Here is an 18,595-nt window from a genome sequence, read left to right as displayed (position 1 = left end):
CTCTTTCTCCAGCTTTGGTCAGTCCAAGGCAGGAGGGACAGGAAGTAGTTCTTTTGGAGATTATAGTGAACTAGTGTGTTTTGGAGCAGTGTTTTGCCATTGAAAACGAGCTAGCATGCTACGGTTAGCCACCTCGTCAGGTCTAGTGACGTAGAAAGCCGTGCAGATGTTGAACAGCTCACCCGGAGACTGAAGGCAGAGGACATTCAGAAACCGTGTCTCACTCAAAACAGCATGGATAGTTTTTTTCCAAGTGTATGTGTGTGTGGAAGCACCAGAGACACAAAATAACACCCAAAATCCCACGAAAAGTGATTTTTTCATAATATACTGTAGGGACTTTACGTATTTGGTGCCATCTGGTGGTCTGTGCAGGCTTTTGTCTGCACAAATCGACAAGTCTGTGAGTCAAAAACCTAGTGAAACCATTGTTTCCTTTTTCTTTATAGAAAGTATAAATATAGAAACTAATATCTGTCAAATCCAAAATATGACCGTGTAACCGCAACTTTAGTTAGTGTTCCTTATCTTATTTCATCATTGCCTTTTTTCATTTGCTCTATTTGCAAACAGAAGGTATATATATATATATATAAATATATATATTGATAATAAATATATATATAATATATATATATATATATTATTTTGATACTGAAAACCAACTACAAGTAAACAAATTGGTAAAATAAATTAATTGATAAATGCTTAAAGAAATTTAGAAAACTAAATTCAAATCAGCGTGAAAAGTTGACAAAATATAACTTCCACACAACTTTTATTTTTTAATAAAATTACAAATCTAACAAGACAAAAGCAACAAAAAAAAAAAAAAAATGTACAAATTCCGATGCTGAAATGTCTCCTCCAATGACGCTTCACCGCAGCTTTAAAAGCTTAAGATTTTACCCCGAGTGACGGAGGAGATGCGTGTCATCTGCGTGCCGCCGTCTTGCGGCTCTCCAGCAGCAGCACCGTCAGCCGGCTCTTGAGCGTCGGCAGCCGGCTGCTGTAGCTCTGCCGCAGCACCTCCGCCAGTGCGCTGCGCAGGCCCCCGAGGTTCAGCCGGGAGCTGCAGTCCGGCACGTTGAGCAGCGTGTGGAAGAACTCCTGCCACAGGTCGCTGTGGGGGTTCCTGCAAAGAGGCCGACACAAGATCTGACGTTACGTTTTGTCAACTCTGTAGGACAGAGATCTTCAATGGGGGGGGGGGGGGGGGTGCAGGACCCCTAGTACTAGCCATCAACTTTATTCAATTATGTTCCCCCTTTAAATAGTTATTTTAAAGCCAAGTACCGCCTGACCCAAAGACAGTAGAAAGAAAGAAGGAAGGCATTACCAAGTCAACAAAAGCGGCAAAATAAAATCAATAGGGGTGTGCAAAAAAAATTGATTCATATTTGAAGGACGTTTCAAGCTCTAACGATTCAAAATCAATTCATATTTTTAAAGTATATATTTTTTTAAATTGTATGTTTACTGCAATCATATGACAGATACTTTATTGATCCCCAAGATGAAATTCAAGGTCCCAGTAGCTTACAGACATCACACACACAACATACACACACATAACAGGATGTTAAAATAACAAATGAACAAATGCGTGTGTATTTACATACACACACAGAAAGTAACTACATGTATGCTGTGAACGGTTTTAGAAATCTAAAATCGATATTGAATTTTGAAACTTGAAAGTCTTCAAAATGATAAATTTCTTAACATGAATCCAACATATTCGATGTGAAAGAACATTTTCCGACCCCATGACCAGGGCCCAGTTGTCTCAAAACTCAGCTTAAAAATAAAAACGTAGCGTAGATGTAGTTTAAAAGAATGAGTCTGGAGTTTTATATTTTGCTTATTGTCAAGTCCAATAGAACCTCCCCAGAAGTATCTTGTAAAGCTATATTCCTGAAGACTTTCATTTAATCAAACCCTTGTTTAATAGTAGTCATGATTGGCATTCTTTCTGCAAAAAGCTATTCAAGGTATTTACATTTAGTAATTACCTGTCTATATAGTATTTTATTATTTATGTGACATGGAAAGATTACCTTCTAAATACACCGTTTGTCACCCACACGCCGCCTTCATTCGTGACCTGCATGTACGTCCCAAACAGCATGCAGTGGACCGTCCCCGCGATGCCAAAGTAATCCGTCTAAAACACAACACACACCACACACACACACACACACACACACACACACCACACCACACACACACACACACACACACACACACACACACACACACACACACACACACACACACCACAACACACACACACACACACACACACACACACACACACACACACACACACACACACACACACACACACACACACACACGCCAAAAAAAGTGTCTTAATTGATGTGTTTGCGTATTAAATTCTAGTCTTTCTGCCTGTTCATCTCACTGCGAGCATGATAATAAGAGCTGAGCAAAATAAAATGTTACTAAAATGTCTGAAATACTTCATTTGAACAAATAGACATGATAACCTGTCATTATGTGCCAGTGTAAATCCTGCAGCGTGTCCCCACCTGATAGTTCCAGGGTCTCCCGCTGAGCATCTCCGTGCACTGGAAGCCCGACGTCAAACACCTGGCGGTGAAAGCAGTGCCTTCTGGGAAAAGCTCCATGTCGATGCTCTGCCCGAGGTCGATGAGGGCGAGGCCGTGGTCCAGGTTCTCCGGCTCGAAACACTTGTTCTCCAAGAACCTGGGAGGCGACAACAGTTAACGGGGGGTGACTCCTACGAGCCAGACTCCTTATGACTAGGTTTGGGTACCGAGCCTGGTACCTCTAGCGGTACCGACCAAATCACATCGGTACTACAGAGTATTGGTTCACGTAAATTGGAATGGTTGCAAATGTCGGTAGCTGTGAGTAAGCACAAGCTTCTCTGTCCTCTCTGAATTTTGACAGAGAGCAGAGGTTGGACGGAGCAAACTACGTTGACTCTACAATTTTGTTGAAGTTACAGTGAGTCACGGCGATGCCGATAACGTGGTTTCAAGTGTGGTTAGTCTTTCAATACTTTACGCAGACACCATTCACTGTGAAATATTAATGGCGAGCCGAAAGCCGTCGCGGTGCTGTTGACGTCGAAAACTTCCTCTGAGACGCGCCGGCACAACGGTGGTGTCTAAGCCCTGGGGACTGACTGACAAACTGATGCTGTAAGGAAAGGCAACTTTATTTCTACGGCACCTTGCAGCAACAAGGCAACTCAAAAGTGTTTCACATGAAACATTAAAGAGCAAAACGGCTAAAATATAATACACAAATTCAAGAATAAAAGTTACAGTGAGTAAGAAATTAATAATTATTCAAATTAATAGGTTGTAGGGACGGGTTTGAGAGGACAGAGGGAGGGGTTTTATTTTTATTTAATTTCTGTCAGTGTAAATATTCAAAATAAATAACATGTTATAATACTAAGTACATTTTTTACAACTGAAATATTATTTTTTGTAATTACAGAAGGAAAGTACCAAAAGAAGTACCAGGAACTGAATTTCAGGTAGCGGTATCGGGACTAGTATTGGTTCATATGGGAAAGGTACCCAACCCTACTTGTGCCAAATTAGACCGGTTCAATCAAAGTGTTTCCTGGCGGTTACCTCTCTCCCAGCAGGAAGTTGTCCGGTTTGACGTCGGCGTGGATGATGCGGGCGGCGTGCAGCTGCTCCACCATGTGCAGGATGCAGACGGTGAAGTACATGACGAGAGGCTGAGGCATCACCTTGTCACTCTGGGTTTTATAGACGTTCACTGCGTTCTGATACAAAGGATGAGAGAACATTGTTACGATGGCCATATACAGTACAAGTACCGTTCCACCCTACCAGGCGCCCTAACTATATCTCTTTAAACGTTACAGTCAGTGCAGGCATCCATCAGAGACTCTGAGGCGGTAAAAGGCGTGGGTGTGAACGTACCAGCAGGGTGCCGTAGTTGTGAAGCTCTCCGAGCAGCACGCTGCCGTTGTGGAAGAGGTGAGCAGAGCGGAGGCTGCTGTAAAGGTGGCGCACGGCGGGCCGCAGGCGCTCGTCCAGCTGCGTGTTGATGTAAAACTCCCAGGGATTGGCCGGCTTCTGAACCTGCGGCGACAACAGCAGAGAGGGGAAGAGTACGGCTCAGGTGTTCACCATCAACATGAAGCAGACGGGAAGTAATTTTGTCCAAGTTCACTCTCTTAGCTGCAGAAATCCTCTTTGTTTTCAGAGAAAATCTAAATGCTCTTGTTGTATGTAACCTCTAAATACAAGTATGAACCTGAAAATGAGCATAATATTAGCACTTTAAGACAACCTGCCGCTGGAAAACAGGTACCCAAAAAAATACCATTTATATTTCCCCATGAAAATGAATTAGATATTTATTGTCCCATGGGGGATTTGTTTTCAGACTGTTTCCTGCATATACACGGACAAATACATCAACAGATAATATAAAAACAGGTAGATAGACACAGAAAGAGTCAGCAAGATAGTTTGCTCAGCAGTGCTTTGGCAGAAGCAATTAGCCGAGTCAACGCTGTGTGACTGAGTCCTGAAGTCACAGAGGGGTCTTAACAGCGTCTTACCTTCAGCATCACCCTCTCTGAGGTCTGGAGGTCGGTACCCTGGTAGACTGTTGCAAAAGCCCCTTCTCCCAGGACACAGTCGACGCGCAGGGACGCTCTTCCTGTCGGGAGGGAAAACATTTGCTATTAGGGACGTTAAAAGTTAGATGATTTATAAAGTCACAGCATGAACAAAAAACAAGGTCAAATGAGATGCAGCCATCTTCTCAGAAGCTGAAGCACTGCTACTTGGGCAGAGTTATTAGCGTAACACCTGAAAAGCACCGTTGTTACTCTCTGCTCCGCCCAAGTAGCAGGGCTTCAGCTTGCTGAGAATATAGTTCCCAATTTGTATATGATTAGAACATGGCTGTCTCATGTGATATATAGACTTCAGATACAGTATTAGGGACCACTAAGGTCTATATAAAAGAGACTTCAGATACAGTATTAGGGGACCACTAAGGTCTATATAAAAGAGACTTCAGATAAAGTATTAGGGGACCACTAAGGTCTATATAAAAGAGACTTCAGATACAGTATTAGGGGACCACTAAGGTCTATATAAAGAGACTTCAGATAAAGTATTAGGGGACCACTAAGGTCTATATAAAAGAGACTTCAGATACAGTATTAGGGACCACTAAGGTCTATATAAAAGTATCAAGTTACCCATGCTGATGGTGGTCTTAGGGCTGATGTTGGGTAAGTTGCACTGCCAGCTGGTGCAGGAGGGGTGCGAGGTGAGCGGCGTGGTCAGCGATGACAGAAGATGAGCAATGACCTCATTGGCCCAGGGGTCCGACACCAGCCGGACCGCAGCCGCCCTGGCGTTCACGGACGCGTCGGCGCTCGACCTCAGCTCCCCCTGACTCATCATGGGTTCGTCCTCGGCACCAAACTGCGCCGGGCTCATGGGCACGTCAGCACAGAGCTGCGGCGGCTGCGGACTCATGGGAATGTCCCGGACGCCGGGTGGACAGGGACTCAGGAAGGCGTCCAGGTCTGGCTCCGCTGTGCGCTCGGGGCTTCGGATGAGTGTCCAGTCCGCTCTGAGAGCGCACTCGGGGCTCATGGGGACATCACAGACCGGTTTCTGGAGCCGCTCTGGACTGGGCGGTTTGTCTAACTCCTCCATGATGGTAAAAGCTTCGGTGTTAGGTCTGATGGAACTCTCCGGGTGCGGTTTGGGAGGCTGCTCGGGGCTGGTGTAAACCGCCCAGCTGGGGGCTGCGGTCTTGGACACGCAGGAGGGGTCTGTGGAGTTGGGGGGACAGAGGGTCTGGTCTTGGAAGGACAGCACGGCCGGAGGAGGGGGCTGCACCATGGTGGTGCAAGAGGAAGTGGTCAGGCAGTGCGGGGCGGCGGCGAGCCCTTCACCCACGATGGTGCCGAGTCCTGCGGAGGAGGGTGCCAGCTGACTGAAACCTGTTTCGTTAGACGGACTTGTCTCAATGATTGGGCTGCGGGACGGAACAAAGAACATACTCAGAGACGTACTTCACACTTTGGCCTTTACATTACCAGAAACAGAAATAATGTTTTGTGACGTGGTGTATGAGGATGTAACGCTAATGTGGGATTACGTTCTACTAATAAGTTAAACATGGCAAAGATAGTAAACTGCTACTAATGTTTCCCTAGTAGACTTTTAATTAAGAATGAAATGTGATTTTTAACATGTATGGATTTCTCAGGGACTTCAATGAATACCTGAGCACTGTGCAGGGAAGGATTGGAGTTTAGGTTACCTGAGTTTTTTTGGCTGCCGTCTCATAAACGCGTCTTCATCAGCGTCTTCTTTGCCATCGCAATTGTTCTCTGGAGAATAGAGATCAACCATGTTCAAAAAACTAAAGAAGACCATGTTGAGTAGGAAGGCTGACACAAAAAGAGAATGTAGCTAATGTAGTGTGTGTTTGTGTGTTTGTGTGTGACTGGCCTAATCCAAAAGTGAGCGCCGAGGAGTAAGGACTCAGACGTAATCTCAGGTGCTGAGTGAGTGTGTGAGAGAGTGTGTGAGGCCACATGGGCTCAGATAGTTATAAATGGGATTGGGACAGCACGTCATGAGATCACATGTGACCATGGCGGCGAATAATAACAAAGATGTTGCAGAGACTTGCCAGTTTGGGTATTTTCATTTTAAGTTTCTTGCTTTCCACACGGCCAAGGCCCAGGAGACGGCTGCCTGATTCCACATTTATTCCAATACTTGTTCTACAAGCAGGACAACAGGTCCGCTCCGTTGTGTGGTCGCGTGGCATGCAGTTGTTTAACTTTGTAATTTCTAGATTTCCCTATGGTCACAACGCTTTGAACTGTGGGTAATTCCCTTTGGTGAAATCTGCATCGAGGCGGAGTCTCGGAAAAGGCTCGGTAAGTGTGTACTCACACCCTCATGCCCTTTAAAATTCGACAACCCTGAGCCCTTAAGGATGGGGCCTGTGTCTGTCTGTGTGTCTGCGTCAGGTACGTTACCATCTTCCTCGAAAAAATTGCCGCTGAAAGACGTCTTTTGCGCTGACGGAGTGGAGACAAACTGGGCCAACATGGCGAAGTCCTTGGTGCTGTTTGGGCAGGCGGCCAGCGAGTTGTAGCGCACGCCCCACATGGTGCTCTCGTCCGACATCAGGTCTGGAGGAGTGTCCTGCTCGGGGAAGCACAGGGTGTCTGTGGCATTAAATGGGATTCTAAAGCTCAACAAATGTTACTAGTTTTTTTCTTCATACTCACATTGGGTTTGCCGGACACAGCGATTTCTGCCAGTGCTCTGAGTGGTTTAGACTTCTCGACTGCAGAGCGAGCGGCAGCACTGAACACGGGCCAAAATAATAACGGGAACATTATTAAATATGAATGTTAAATTGTTTAGTTTATCACAGAAAAGTATGCTGGTGATTTTCTTTTGGGGACTGGCCAAAAAAACTCCTATGAAGGAAAAACCTGAATCCTGTATTCAGGATGTTCATGTCAACATTTACCTGCAGTTTTCTTTGTCGGTGTCGTCCTGGAAGACGGTGAACGGCGCCGCGGGCTTCGTGAAGGAGGAGACGCCGCCTTCCAAAAACCAACAACACAAGAATTTTCAGTTCAATTCCACCGCACTTCAAAATCAACTGCCATCTTAATTCATCTGCGGTTCTTAATTAACTACCCATCAAATTAGTTCTGCCGGTTTCATAATGTGTTGCTGTGATGTTTGTACATGTCTCATAATAACAGAAAAGATGGCTGCTGTTGCTTCAGCAAAGCTATTCTCACCCAGGAGGCTCTACAAGCGCACCAGGTTGATGCATTTAACTTCCAAATGTAGAAAAGTTTCTTCCAAGAAGGCCACAGTTCCCTCCCCCCACCTTGTTTTGCTTGTTTTCATCTGTGTTTTAGTTTTGTTCTATGAAGAACTTTGGGCTGCATGAAAGGTGCTTTAGAAATAAAGTCGAGTTGAGATTAGGGCGGGGTGATATCAAGAAAATCAAATATCCCGGATTTTTTCTACTAAATACCTTGATATTGATATTGTGGTGATATTGTAGGGTTGACAATTGGTGCGTTCACAAAATATGCACACAAGCAGATTTTTGAGAAATAATCATCAGTTATGTTGATATGACCAAGTGGGTAAATGCAAACAATAGATCAGCTAAAACAGTCTGGTCTGTTCAGTAAATTACATCACTTTACTGTAATGCAGCCTTTAGAACCAGGAAAAGACACCACTTGTGTCATATCAGGATCTTACAATATCCAAAAATCAAGACTATATCAAGCCACATATAAATATTGATATAAAGAAAATCAATGTACTGCCCAGCCTCAGTTGAGATGGGATAACGTCTATAGAGGTGGCTGTTTGCGGCACATTTACCGGTTGTTGCGTAGCCGGGGTCAAACGGATTCTCTGCAGCACCGAGTGCCGACGCGTTGCTGAACGGGTCCTCTTGGAAAGTCGGAGCCTGGAACATGTCCATGATCACATCTGGATGACAAAAAAACAGATGAAATGTTACTCTTTGTAATGCTTCGCAAAGACAAATCCACACATCCAACAATTCTGAGATGCAGGTGCGTTAACATCACATCAGACTTGAACGAGAAATATCACACACTCTATTCTTGCTCAGCATCACAAACTGTAAATGAATAGATTTGCATCATGATGGATGGATGTGCCTTGTAGGATTATGTGTATTATGTATTTTAATGTGGCAATGCTTAATGTTTTTTATTTTTTTTATTAAAAATGCTCTTCCACAGACGGCATCTGAAACTAGCAATACATGCTGTACATTGGAGATTTGTTGCACAAATGTCCATGTTGTAGCATCTGCATTCACATGAACACAAAATTTAAATGACATAAAAACATTCCTGACAGACAAATTCCCAATAGGAAGAGGGGTTGTTGTGCTCACCCAGTGCCTCCCGGGTGTTGACAGTGGGTGACGGCAGCACCCTGGATGGGGTGGCCTGAACAAAGCCCAGTGAAGTATTGGGAGTCAAGTGAGACAAGTTAGCGGTGCTTCCCTGGGACACTGAGAGAGGGGGAGTTACAGAGAGAGGGAGAGAGAGAGAAAGAGAGAGAGAGATAGAGTGAGTCACAAAGAGTGAGAGAGTGACACAGAGAGAGAGGGAGCGTTTCAGAGAGAGAGAGAGAGGGTATGAAAACATTCACAAGAAGCTACGATTGGAGGGCTTACTGGTGAAATACTGGGGTACTTACAATTCAGTTTGTTCTCGAGGTCCGGCGGGTGACTGACATCACTGAGGGGTAAGAAAATGATTCAAAGAGAAAGAGAGAGAGAAAGAGATATTTCATTTTTTCTTAGGTTGTTTTCTTTGAATTAGCCTCTCAAAGAACAGTAATCAATTGTTAAAATCCAAACAGTACCCAGCAATAAACTGGCTGCTGACTGGGGGGCCAAATCAGACTACATCAAACTACAATAACTCACGTCCTGTTGATTTTTGTAGACCATGCACCTGCCCCTTTCCCCTCACTGTCTCTTTAACTCACATCTCTCTCTTTGCAATTCCGCTTAAAAACATCCATGATAACACAGCACAATCCACATTATCAAAAGCCTGAAAAGCCACATCGGTTGCATCAGAAGCTCCCAAAACCATTTGAGCAGAAGCTACTCACTGCTGCGTGGGGTGGCCCTCCTGGGGGTGACAGGTCTGCGAGCTGCCGGGATGAACCCACCCGTCCTGGCGGAGAGCGCCAGGGTTTCCGGCGACAGATGTTGGGTCTGCGGATGCTGGAGGGGGTAAGTGAATGCTCCTGTCAGCCAGGACCGATCTGTGGAGCAACGGGTCTGTCTGCTCAAAGCCGACAGGCAGCTGGGCTGACCGGGGTTGAACCGTCCACGCCGGGGCGACAGACGCTGAAGCGACAGACGCCGGGGCGACAGGCGCCGGAGGCAGTAAGTGAACACTCCTGTCAGCAGCCACGGTGCTGTGCTGCTGCCGAGGCGGGTCAGCGGCGGCCTCGTGGATGAAGGGCGGCTCGCTGTGTAATCTCAAGCCGAGAGAGCGCCTGTTGCTCAGACGGTTTGAGGGTCGGGGACGGCCAAAGGGCTGCTGGGTAGGATTGGGGTTCAGACTGGTGGCCGTGTCCGCTGCAGACAGCTGTGGCAGAGAAAACAAAAGATTGGCATTTCACATAAGTTATCCTGTTTGTACATCATCCAAAAATTTTATATTTCACACAGGGCGTTATTAAGGGTGTAACGATATATATATCGATTTCCACTCCACAGCTCAAAGAATAGGATCGGAAAATCAAGAAGAACCAGAATTGAAAAGGAAGAACTCTTCCATCTTCCCTCGAGATGGGCGACTTTCATTACTCAATGCCCGACTCTTAATCTTTCGGATTTGGGCCAGGATTTCCAGGATATGATAACTATGTATCTATTTGTGTTTACAAAATAGGTCGGCATTGTACCTGCGGATAGTGTGAGTGTTGGTGTGCGCGTGAAAGTGGAAAGCACAAATGTTATTTACATAGTTTTATTGTTTACTTATTTATTGCTTGAGATCCGTCCTCACTTGGTGCAATGGAATTTCGTTGTATTCTTTTACAACGACAATAAAAGCATCGGAACTGTTAGAATCAAAACGATGCCCAATCCTAAGGGAAAGTGAAACAACAACAAAAAGCTCAAAGTTGCTGCCCCACCCCTGATGAAGGGGCGCTCAAAGCTCCAAAAGACCCCGGGTTTTCGGGGCCCACTTCCTCCAAACACCGTCTCTTCGATGTTCTCTTCTTTTTCCCTCCTCTCTTCTCCCTTTGAATCAAAACAAAACGGTGAGGGAAATAGTAAAAACTAAATAACCACTCTTCATCTTGCCTGAAATCCCAAAAAAAGGCCAAATGTGGGGGGATTTCTCCTGCACGGATCAATCGCAATCAGCCCCTCTGCCACTGTCTAGTGGGGCGGGGCATTGGGGAAAAACAGATTCCCAATATTCTTAAAACCAAAAAAACCTCGATATCGTTTTGAAAAAGCAATTTAAAGTGTTATATGATCTTTAACAAAATAAAGGGGGAAAAGGCAAAAACAAAAACAGCTAGGACAAGTTTTGAATGGACAACACAGATTTGATCATAAACACTGACATGTTTACACGGGGACCTTAAAAAAAAAAACAAAATTTTGCGTATTTGGGCTTTTTTAAAACTAATTTGTTAAAAGGTTTTTTCCTTTGCCCGCTTTGGATTTGGGGACAATTCCCAAATTTTGCGGTATAAAATTGCGAATATCTTTTGGGTCAAATTTTAAATTTTATCTTTTTATTCCCTTTTTCAAAAAAAAAAATTTTTTTTAAAATAAATTCCAGGTACTCTTTTTTATATATCCTGTCTGGCTCAGAAATGAGTAACAAATTACAAAAGCCATAAAGTCCAGGCTCTTTTTTATATATTGTTTTTTCCAAAAAAAATCTTTGCGACCATAAAAATTGTGAATTTTACAGCCCGCGGTTCTGCTTACCCTTTCTATCCCCCCTTTTCCTTTTTTCCCCGACTTCCAGGTAGGGGCTGCTCCCACCCCTCGAAGCATAATTCAATCCTTCCCAAAATTTCCCTTGTGTCCCCCGGACCACCGAACGCGGGACCCTTGGTGGGGGGGATCGTCCCCGACTCCCCGGCGAGACACTCGCGGAGGAGACATACGAAAAACGTTTGCTCACGTTTTGGCGACAATATCATTTATTTTAAAAAAAAAGGCAGCTAAAATGACATTAAGTAATAAGTGTGTCAAAATTTTTGTAACGTTAAAAATGACCACATTTTCGTGCCAAATAAACACGGAAAACATTGGTCCCTTTATAACAAAAAAATTAAAGACAGAAAGAATTACATTAGGGGTGTTTTCTGGCAGGTGGTTTGGATAACAATCCCAAGGTTCCCGGGGGAAAGGGATATAGTGGTTTTAAAAAGCAGTTTTTGCGGTTTTAAATAATATAAAAATTTAAAGCCAAAAACCTTGTGGGGGCTCCAGCTCCGCTCGAAGACATCTGTTGGGTTTTAAGTGGGAGTTTTGAAAAGGGTTTCGACTCCCTTTTTTTAAAAAAAAAGGAAACAAATTGGTAAAACCACAAATTAACATTAAAGAAGGACACTTTTTTTTTTTAAAAAAAACAAAAGTGGATAATCCTACCTGTACCGGGCTGGGTCCGTTTTCTTAAAAAAGCCTACAGTCAGATTTGTTTAGTTTTGTTTTTGATTTTTTAGGCTTTAAGTTATTGTTTTTGCAGTTGTCCCAAAATTCTAAACGTATAATCATCACCACACAACTTTGGGGTGGGCCTTGTTTTAAAAAACTTTTGTCCCGGTGCAATTTTGATACCCCGTTTCAAGCCGTTCCTTAACGTACTTTTTTGGGGCCATATGTTTTGATCCTTTTAAACCCTCAAAAAATCTTCTATTCCACTTTTAAATTTTGGGAAAGAAAACAGTTTTCAACATTTAAAAAATTTTGGAAAAGTGCCCGACACTCAGAGGGACTAATAAAAGGTTGTGCTTTTGGATGTTCTGCCCTTCGTCAACGAAAAAAAAGGAACTAAAATTAAGCGCAAAGGGGTGTAATGAAACTGCCTCGGGTGAAAGGGGCTGTAGAAAAAAAGGTCAGCGTGTTGTCTTTGGGGTCAATATGCCAAAATGACAGAGAGCTTACGGGCCCCAGTAACAATTTGGTCCCAAAAATAAATTTTTTTTTAACCATAATCGGGGGGTTTCTCGGTGCCAAACATTTTGACGTTTGGTGCCCACCCTACCGCAACCAAACCGTAACTTTTGGGTTTACCTTGGGTCTCTTAGAGCAAAATTTTTTTTTGGAAAACTTCATTTCCTGCATTTAACCCCTTTTCCCCCCTGTAAAAAACCCCCTAAAGCATTTAAATAACCCCGTAAGGAGCAGATTAGAAAGTAAAAATTGAGAGATTCGGTCCTGTAGCCTTTTTAAATCCCCAAAAAACCGGGTGGCCTCTACATTAAAGCTGCCATCAGCCTGGGACTGGGCCCCACGGGGGTCTGGTTTGAAATAATGCTACTTCCCCGGGTTAAAAAACTAATTTTTTGGGGGAAAACCCCCTTTTTGCCGTTACCTGTCTCGTTGAGAACCCTTCGGGGAGGGTGTTCCCTTTTTTCCATTGCTTCTGGGGACAAAGGGGTTTAGCCTGTTTTGATCATTCCCCTCTGCTCAAAGGCTGGCCCAGGGCCCCATGGAGGGGGCGGTTTCCCTTTGGGGCCGATTTCCCTTACTGTAACTACGGGACAGCTTTACGGGTCCCCCCCGGATAATAACTCCCTTTGGGGGGACAGAGTTAGAAAAAGCTTGGGGACCAAAAACAACTGTATTGGGGTCCGGGCCCTTTCAGGGGTTCTGCAGGCTTTAAACCCAATTTAAAATTTAAAAACTTTTTTTAATGACATTTAAGACCTTTATCCCCAACATCAACAAAAACCCAAAATTTTTTTTTTTGTAAACCAAGTATTGCTCAACTTGCACAACTAACCCCAAAACTGATTGGCGTTAACCCTTTTGGGCAGAACGGGCCCCGGGAAAAAAGCTGCCCGCTAAAGGCCTTGAACACACTTTTAAAAAAACTGATAATACCAAAAACCCCCAAAAACTTTGGTTATTTGAAACCCTGAGGGTTTTTTTTTCAACAGTTTAAAAATCCCTATTTAAAAACCCCAAAAATAGGAAAATTTAAATTTCAAAACCACGGGAAACTTTATACCACCCATGCCCAACAACAACGAAACATTTCTGTGAGACTTTCCCCCTTTATGCAGGAGGTTTTTACAATCATTCTTTGCTGCGCTTACGTTCAAAAAGCCCCCTCCACGAGACGGGCAACCACCACGACCCCCCTCCGCCCCGCCGCCTCAGGAACTCTCTGCTCCAGATACTCCACAAAGCTAGGGGAACATACAGGGAAATGTGCTTTTTGTCCTCCCCTTTTTTCAGCTGTCGACGTTTACAAAGTTAACATTGGAAATTACATGGTTTGCAAAAAAACAATTAAAAACAGAGCATTTCCGGGGAAAACTAATGAAAGAAAAACTGGGAGGGAAACATTTTGTGGGAAAAATCTTACGTTTTAAAAAGCAAAAAAGGGAAAAGCACATTTTGTAACCCATTTTTTTCTTTATATTGCATTTTAATTAAAAAAAATAAAGGATAACAAAACCTAATAAAAAACCAAGTGGGTTAAAAAACACACACACTCTAACATTTAAAATTAAAGGGAAAACTGGCTCACACACTTGCCACAAACTGGCAAAGGGAAAAGACTTTTTTTTTTAAAAACTAAAAAAAAAAAAAAGTTTAAAGAAAACCCAAAAAAACAAAAAAATACAGACTATTTGGTTTCCCCGACAAGGAAAAAGGGAAGTCAATTTTAAAAAAATATTCAAAAAAATTTTCAACCCTTACCCTGACACTAACCCTTCCCAAAATCCGTCCCTATTTGGCGATAAAACCCTGGCCCTAACCAAATTAAAATTAAACTTTTAAAACCCAAAAAAGCTTTTCCCCCCTTTAACCCTTTTGACTAAAACCCTGAATGATTTAAAAATGAACGTTACCCTTTTTTATTTTTTTTAAAAAATTATGTAAACCGTTTAATTGTTATATTATTGTTTTATTTTTCTTAAAAATTAAATTGATTGTATTTTCCATTGCTATGTACCTTATTCTTTGGGGTAAATTTTTTTGGCCCAAAAAAACCCCAACATTTAGCATTCCTTAAAACCGGCTTTAAAGTTAGGGTAAAGCTAAAGTCAGAGCATCAAATTAGCTTTTTACATCACCACCCGGGCCCCCTGGCTCCAGTTGGGGCGTCCCCCCGTTTCGTGCTCAGACGGTCTTTGAAACGCCCAAAAGACGCCCAATTTGTAAAAATTAAAAAGGGAGTATAGCAAGTTATTTGTTTTTAAAAAATTTAAAAACCCCCTTCGTAGCAGCAAAGCTAACCGCTAGGCCCCGAACCAAAACCGGGGAGCGTTTCCTTTTTGTTAAAAAAATAGCTTGACTTTCTGAAAAAAAGTTGGGGAAAGTCCATTTCCCCATTCAGTTTGAAAAAAAAAAACTTTTAAAATTTTAATTTGGGGGCCCCTTTCCCGCCCCTCTACCATACCGAGGGTTTACAAAACAATTTTTATCGAAACTTTCTCGTTAGGGTTTGTTTTTCTCCCCTCTGACGCGCTTTCTGTTCCCACCCAGACGTTTGAAATTTCGCCTCAACCAAAACAAGCGAGCGTGCGACGGTGCATTTTAAGAAACCCCCCCCCCATGGTGGGACGACGGGTTCCGGGGGGGGGGGGGGGGGAATCCAAAAAAACAGGGAGAATCGTAAATTTATGTATATAGCCATAGTTTCCATCTATGGGTAAATACTGTGTATGTATGATTTACTTTTTTTTTGTTTAGTTTGTTTAAGGTTCAAAATGGGGTCGGTCCCCCAAGCAAAGCAAATCCTAATTTTTCATTTAAGAACAGCACCCGAGGCCCTTTAGTCATCTTGGGACTTAACCATGCTACTTTTGGGTTAATTGGCTGTTTTTTTACCAGGGTTTTAACTGTCCACCAGAAACAACAGGACAATTTATTCCCGATGCTAATTGAGGGATGCAACAGGGCTCCCCCCCCCCCCCACTGGGGGGGTTGATCACAAAACCGGGTTCATCTACAGCCCTGTACACCCCCCTGGCCAAAAACGCGGGGGGAAAATCGCAACACAAGGGGTCCCCCGAAAGGAAGTGCCTAAAGGCGTTTCAAAACCCCCAAGATGGGATTGTGGGGCCCCCTGGTGAGGAATAGGGGGATGACACACTGTCTGACGGGGACCTGAAATTTTGGCAGACGTGGCTCCCCTATCAAGACCCCAGTTCCCCCAAACCCAAAAAGCCCTGGGTAACAAAGGGGGGTTAAAGGGCCTCAACAGAAGAAGGTGCCTTCAGGGGCAGGGCGGGGGGCCCTAAGGCGCACGGGGAGGTGAAAAAAAAATGTGTGAGGGGAAGGGCAGTACCGGAGAAGGGGAGAGAGCGAGGGACAACACATGAGGGGGCTGGGAAAGGGGTGAGACCTCACAGGGCACAACCCCAAAGACCAAAATACAGGGGGACAAGGGGGGCCGGAGTGAATAACTTTTTCAAACAGGTTACCAGCCCCGCCCCCCCCCACCCCCACCCTCACCGCGCAAATTTCCCCCCCTCCCCCACCCCCCCCCCTACCCCCCACCCATACAACCCCCCCCCAACACCGGGGAATACCCCCCCTTCCCCCCTCCCCCCAAACCGCAAACCCCCCCTTCACACCCCCCCCAAAAACACAAACCCCCCAACCCCCCTAAAAACCCCCCCCCCACCCAGACCAATCGAGGGGCAGCTAAGGAAACGCGGCCAGGGACAGGCCCGGGGTAAAAGGGGGTTCGAGGGCTGCGAAACCCGCGCAGAGAAATGGGGGCCCCCAACGGATCTTCAAAACCTTACCCGAAATAGGGAGAGTGCCCCCCTTTGGAAGAAAACCTGCATGTTTTGTTCCCCGAAAACAAACCAGCGAGCGAAGCTTCCCACCCGGTGGCACTCCAATCCCCACCTGATGAAGACTTGGAGCGGGGTTTCCCGCTCCCAACCTCAGGGACAGCACGCCCAGGAACGCCACAGTTTGTACCACCCGGCGTTGGGGGGAGGGCGCCATCCTTACCTGCCCCCGGGGGCCCCTCCCATCTGGTAAAGGGGGGGAAAGGGCCCGTGAGGGTCCCTTCTTTGGATTCTCCCCTGCCTTTTTTCCATCCCGCCCCCTTAACCCAGGCAAAATTATCAGGATGGGAGGGACCCCTATCTGGGGACTGGATAGAGACACCTCACCGACAGGCCCCAGTACGTCAGGCCCCTTTAAAGGACATCATGTCTGACACTGGGTTTAGGGCACTGGACCCCCCAGGGCACAGTGCTGGGCCCCCTTCCCCTTCACCCTGTTTCACCTCGGACTTTGCTACAACTCGGGCTGTGTCCCCAAAACAGAAGTACGAAAATACACAGCCATCGTTGGGGGTATCCCGGGGACAGGGGGGAGGTTTTCGGATCTGTTGGGGGGCTTTTCCTTTTGGTGTCCCCACTAAAATGCCTACAAACCAAAACCTCTAAAAAGAAAGGGGCGGGTCAATTGGGCTTTTTGGGGGGTCCAGAAACCCAAAACCCACGACCGGTCCCCGCTAGAAGGGGAGTTGGGGTGGAGGCATTCAGGGTAAAAAATACCTCGGGGTGTGGTGGCCGCAAAATGGACTGGCCAAAACCCACGCCCCTGTCAGGAAGACACAGAGCCGGGTGTACTTCCGAGGAGGCGGGGCTCCTTTTAAAAACCCCCGCAAAAATTTGTGGATTTTTCTAACCCGTCCGGGGGGTCACCCGTTCCCCTTCTTTCAAAGTGGTGTGCCGGGGGGGGAGATTCCCAAAAAAGGGAAAACCCCCAGGTGGTAACCCATCGGGGGGCCGGGTCTGTGGTCGGGATGAGCTGGACTCACTGGTGACGGTGGCAGAGAGGAGGGGTTGGAAAAAATGCGGACATTACTGACCCAAAGCCAAACCCCCCCCTGCAAACCTCACAGCACCCAGAGGGCGGGTTTTATGGGAAGGGGTGGGTCCTTTCCCCAAATGCCGGGGCCCAAAAGTCAAGGACTCCTTTGTCCCCCATTCCCTCAGACTCTACAACTCCTCACTAGGGGGAGGGAAATAGGGCAGAGGAGACAATACATACATACATACATATATACATACATACATACATACATACATACATACATACATACATACATACATACATACATACATCATACATACATACACATACACATACATACATGCACACATACATACATGAGGAGGCACTGCAGGACTGCTTGGAGTGTACAGACTGGAGCGTGCTCTGTGAGCCATATGGGGAGGACATCGACAACATGGCTGACTGTATCACAGAATACATTAAGTTCTGTGAGAACACCACCATGCCCTCCCGGACTGTACGCTGTTTTCCCAACCATAAGCCGTGGATCACCAGTGACCTGAAAGTCCTTCTGAAGGAGAAGAAGACAGCTTTCAGGTCATGGACAGACAAGAGCTTAGGGAAGTACAGCACCGACTGCGGGATAAACTGAGGAGTGTAAAAACACTTACAGGAGGAAGCTGGAGGCCAGTCTCCAGCAGAACAACATGAGGGAGGTGTGGACAGGAATGAAAGAGATCACCGGGTGTGGGAGGAGAAGAGGACAAACAGCAGGGACCAGGAGAGAGCAAACGAGCTAAACTTCTACTTCAATAGGTTTAGCTCACAGCCATCCCCTGTCCCTTCTACCGCTCCACCAACCCCCACCACCCCTCATTGCCTCCTCCCCCCCCCTATTTGTTCCAACACCCCCCTCCTCATCTCCCAGCCCTCCTGCAGTCAGCCCTCTCCCCCCACCACCACACAGCACATTTCCCCTCCCCCCACTGACACT

General features: G+C 45.4%; 1 protein-coding gene across 1 annotated transcript; it reads right to left on the bottom strand.

Annotated features, from left to right (window-relative positions):
• Positions 1 to 827: 827 nt before the first annotated feature.
• Positions 828 to 16,797, bottom strand: LOC116706673 (mitotic checkpoint serine/threonine-protein kinase BUB1). Its single transcript, XM_032543621.1, has 17 exons — positions 16,733 to 16,797; positions 10,767 to 10,875; positions 9,729 to 10,213; positions 9,306 to 9,346; positions 8,998 to 9,117; positions 8,451 to 8,561; positions 7,567 to 7,642; positions 7,319 to 7,397; positions 7,064 to 7,232; positions 6,334 to 6,403; positions 5,255 to 6,045; positions 4,604 to 4,704; positions 3,957 to 4,118; positions 3,639 to 3,796; positions 2,556 to 2,733; positions 2,061 to 2,167; positions 828 to 1,135 (listed from the first exon to the last, which is right to left on the bottom strand). The coding sequence occupies exons 1-17, from the start codon at positions 16,795 to 16,797 to the stop codon at positions 934 to 936; spliced, it is 3,024 nt and encodes a 1,007-aa protein (XP_032399512.1). The 3' UTR covers positions 828 to 933.
• Positions 16,798 to 18,595: the final 1,798 nt, after the last annotated feature.

Source organism: Etheostoma spectabile, chromosome 18, assembly GCF_008692095.1.
Source record: "Etheostoma spectabile isolate EspeVRDwgs_2016 chromosome 18, UIUC_Espe_1.0, whole genome shotgun sequence".
NCBI classification, from domain to species: Eukaryota; Metazoa; Chordata; class Actinopteri; order Perciformes; family Percidae; genus Etheostoma; species Etheostoma spectabile.
Note: the sequence above shows the minus strand (reverse complement) of the source record. Positions and strands in the feature narration are given on the sequence as shown.

Excerpts from the sequence above, each read along its gene's own strand:
- LOC116706673 (XM_032543621.1), bottom strand. The coding sequence starts at position 16,797 with ATGGCGCCCTCCCCCCAACGCCGGGTGGTACAAACTGTGGCGTTCCTG. Across the intron at positions 6,404-7,063 it reads CAATTTTTTCGAGGAAGATG|AGAACAATTGCGATGGCAAA; the intron begins GTAACGTACCTG and ends TCTATTCTCCAG. Across the intron at positions 6,046-6,333 it reads CGGCAGCCAAAAAAACTCAG|CCCAATCATTGAGACAAGTC; the intron begins GTAACCTAAACT and ends TCCGTCCCGCAG.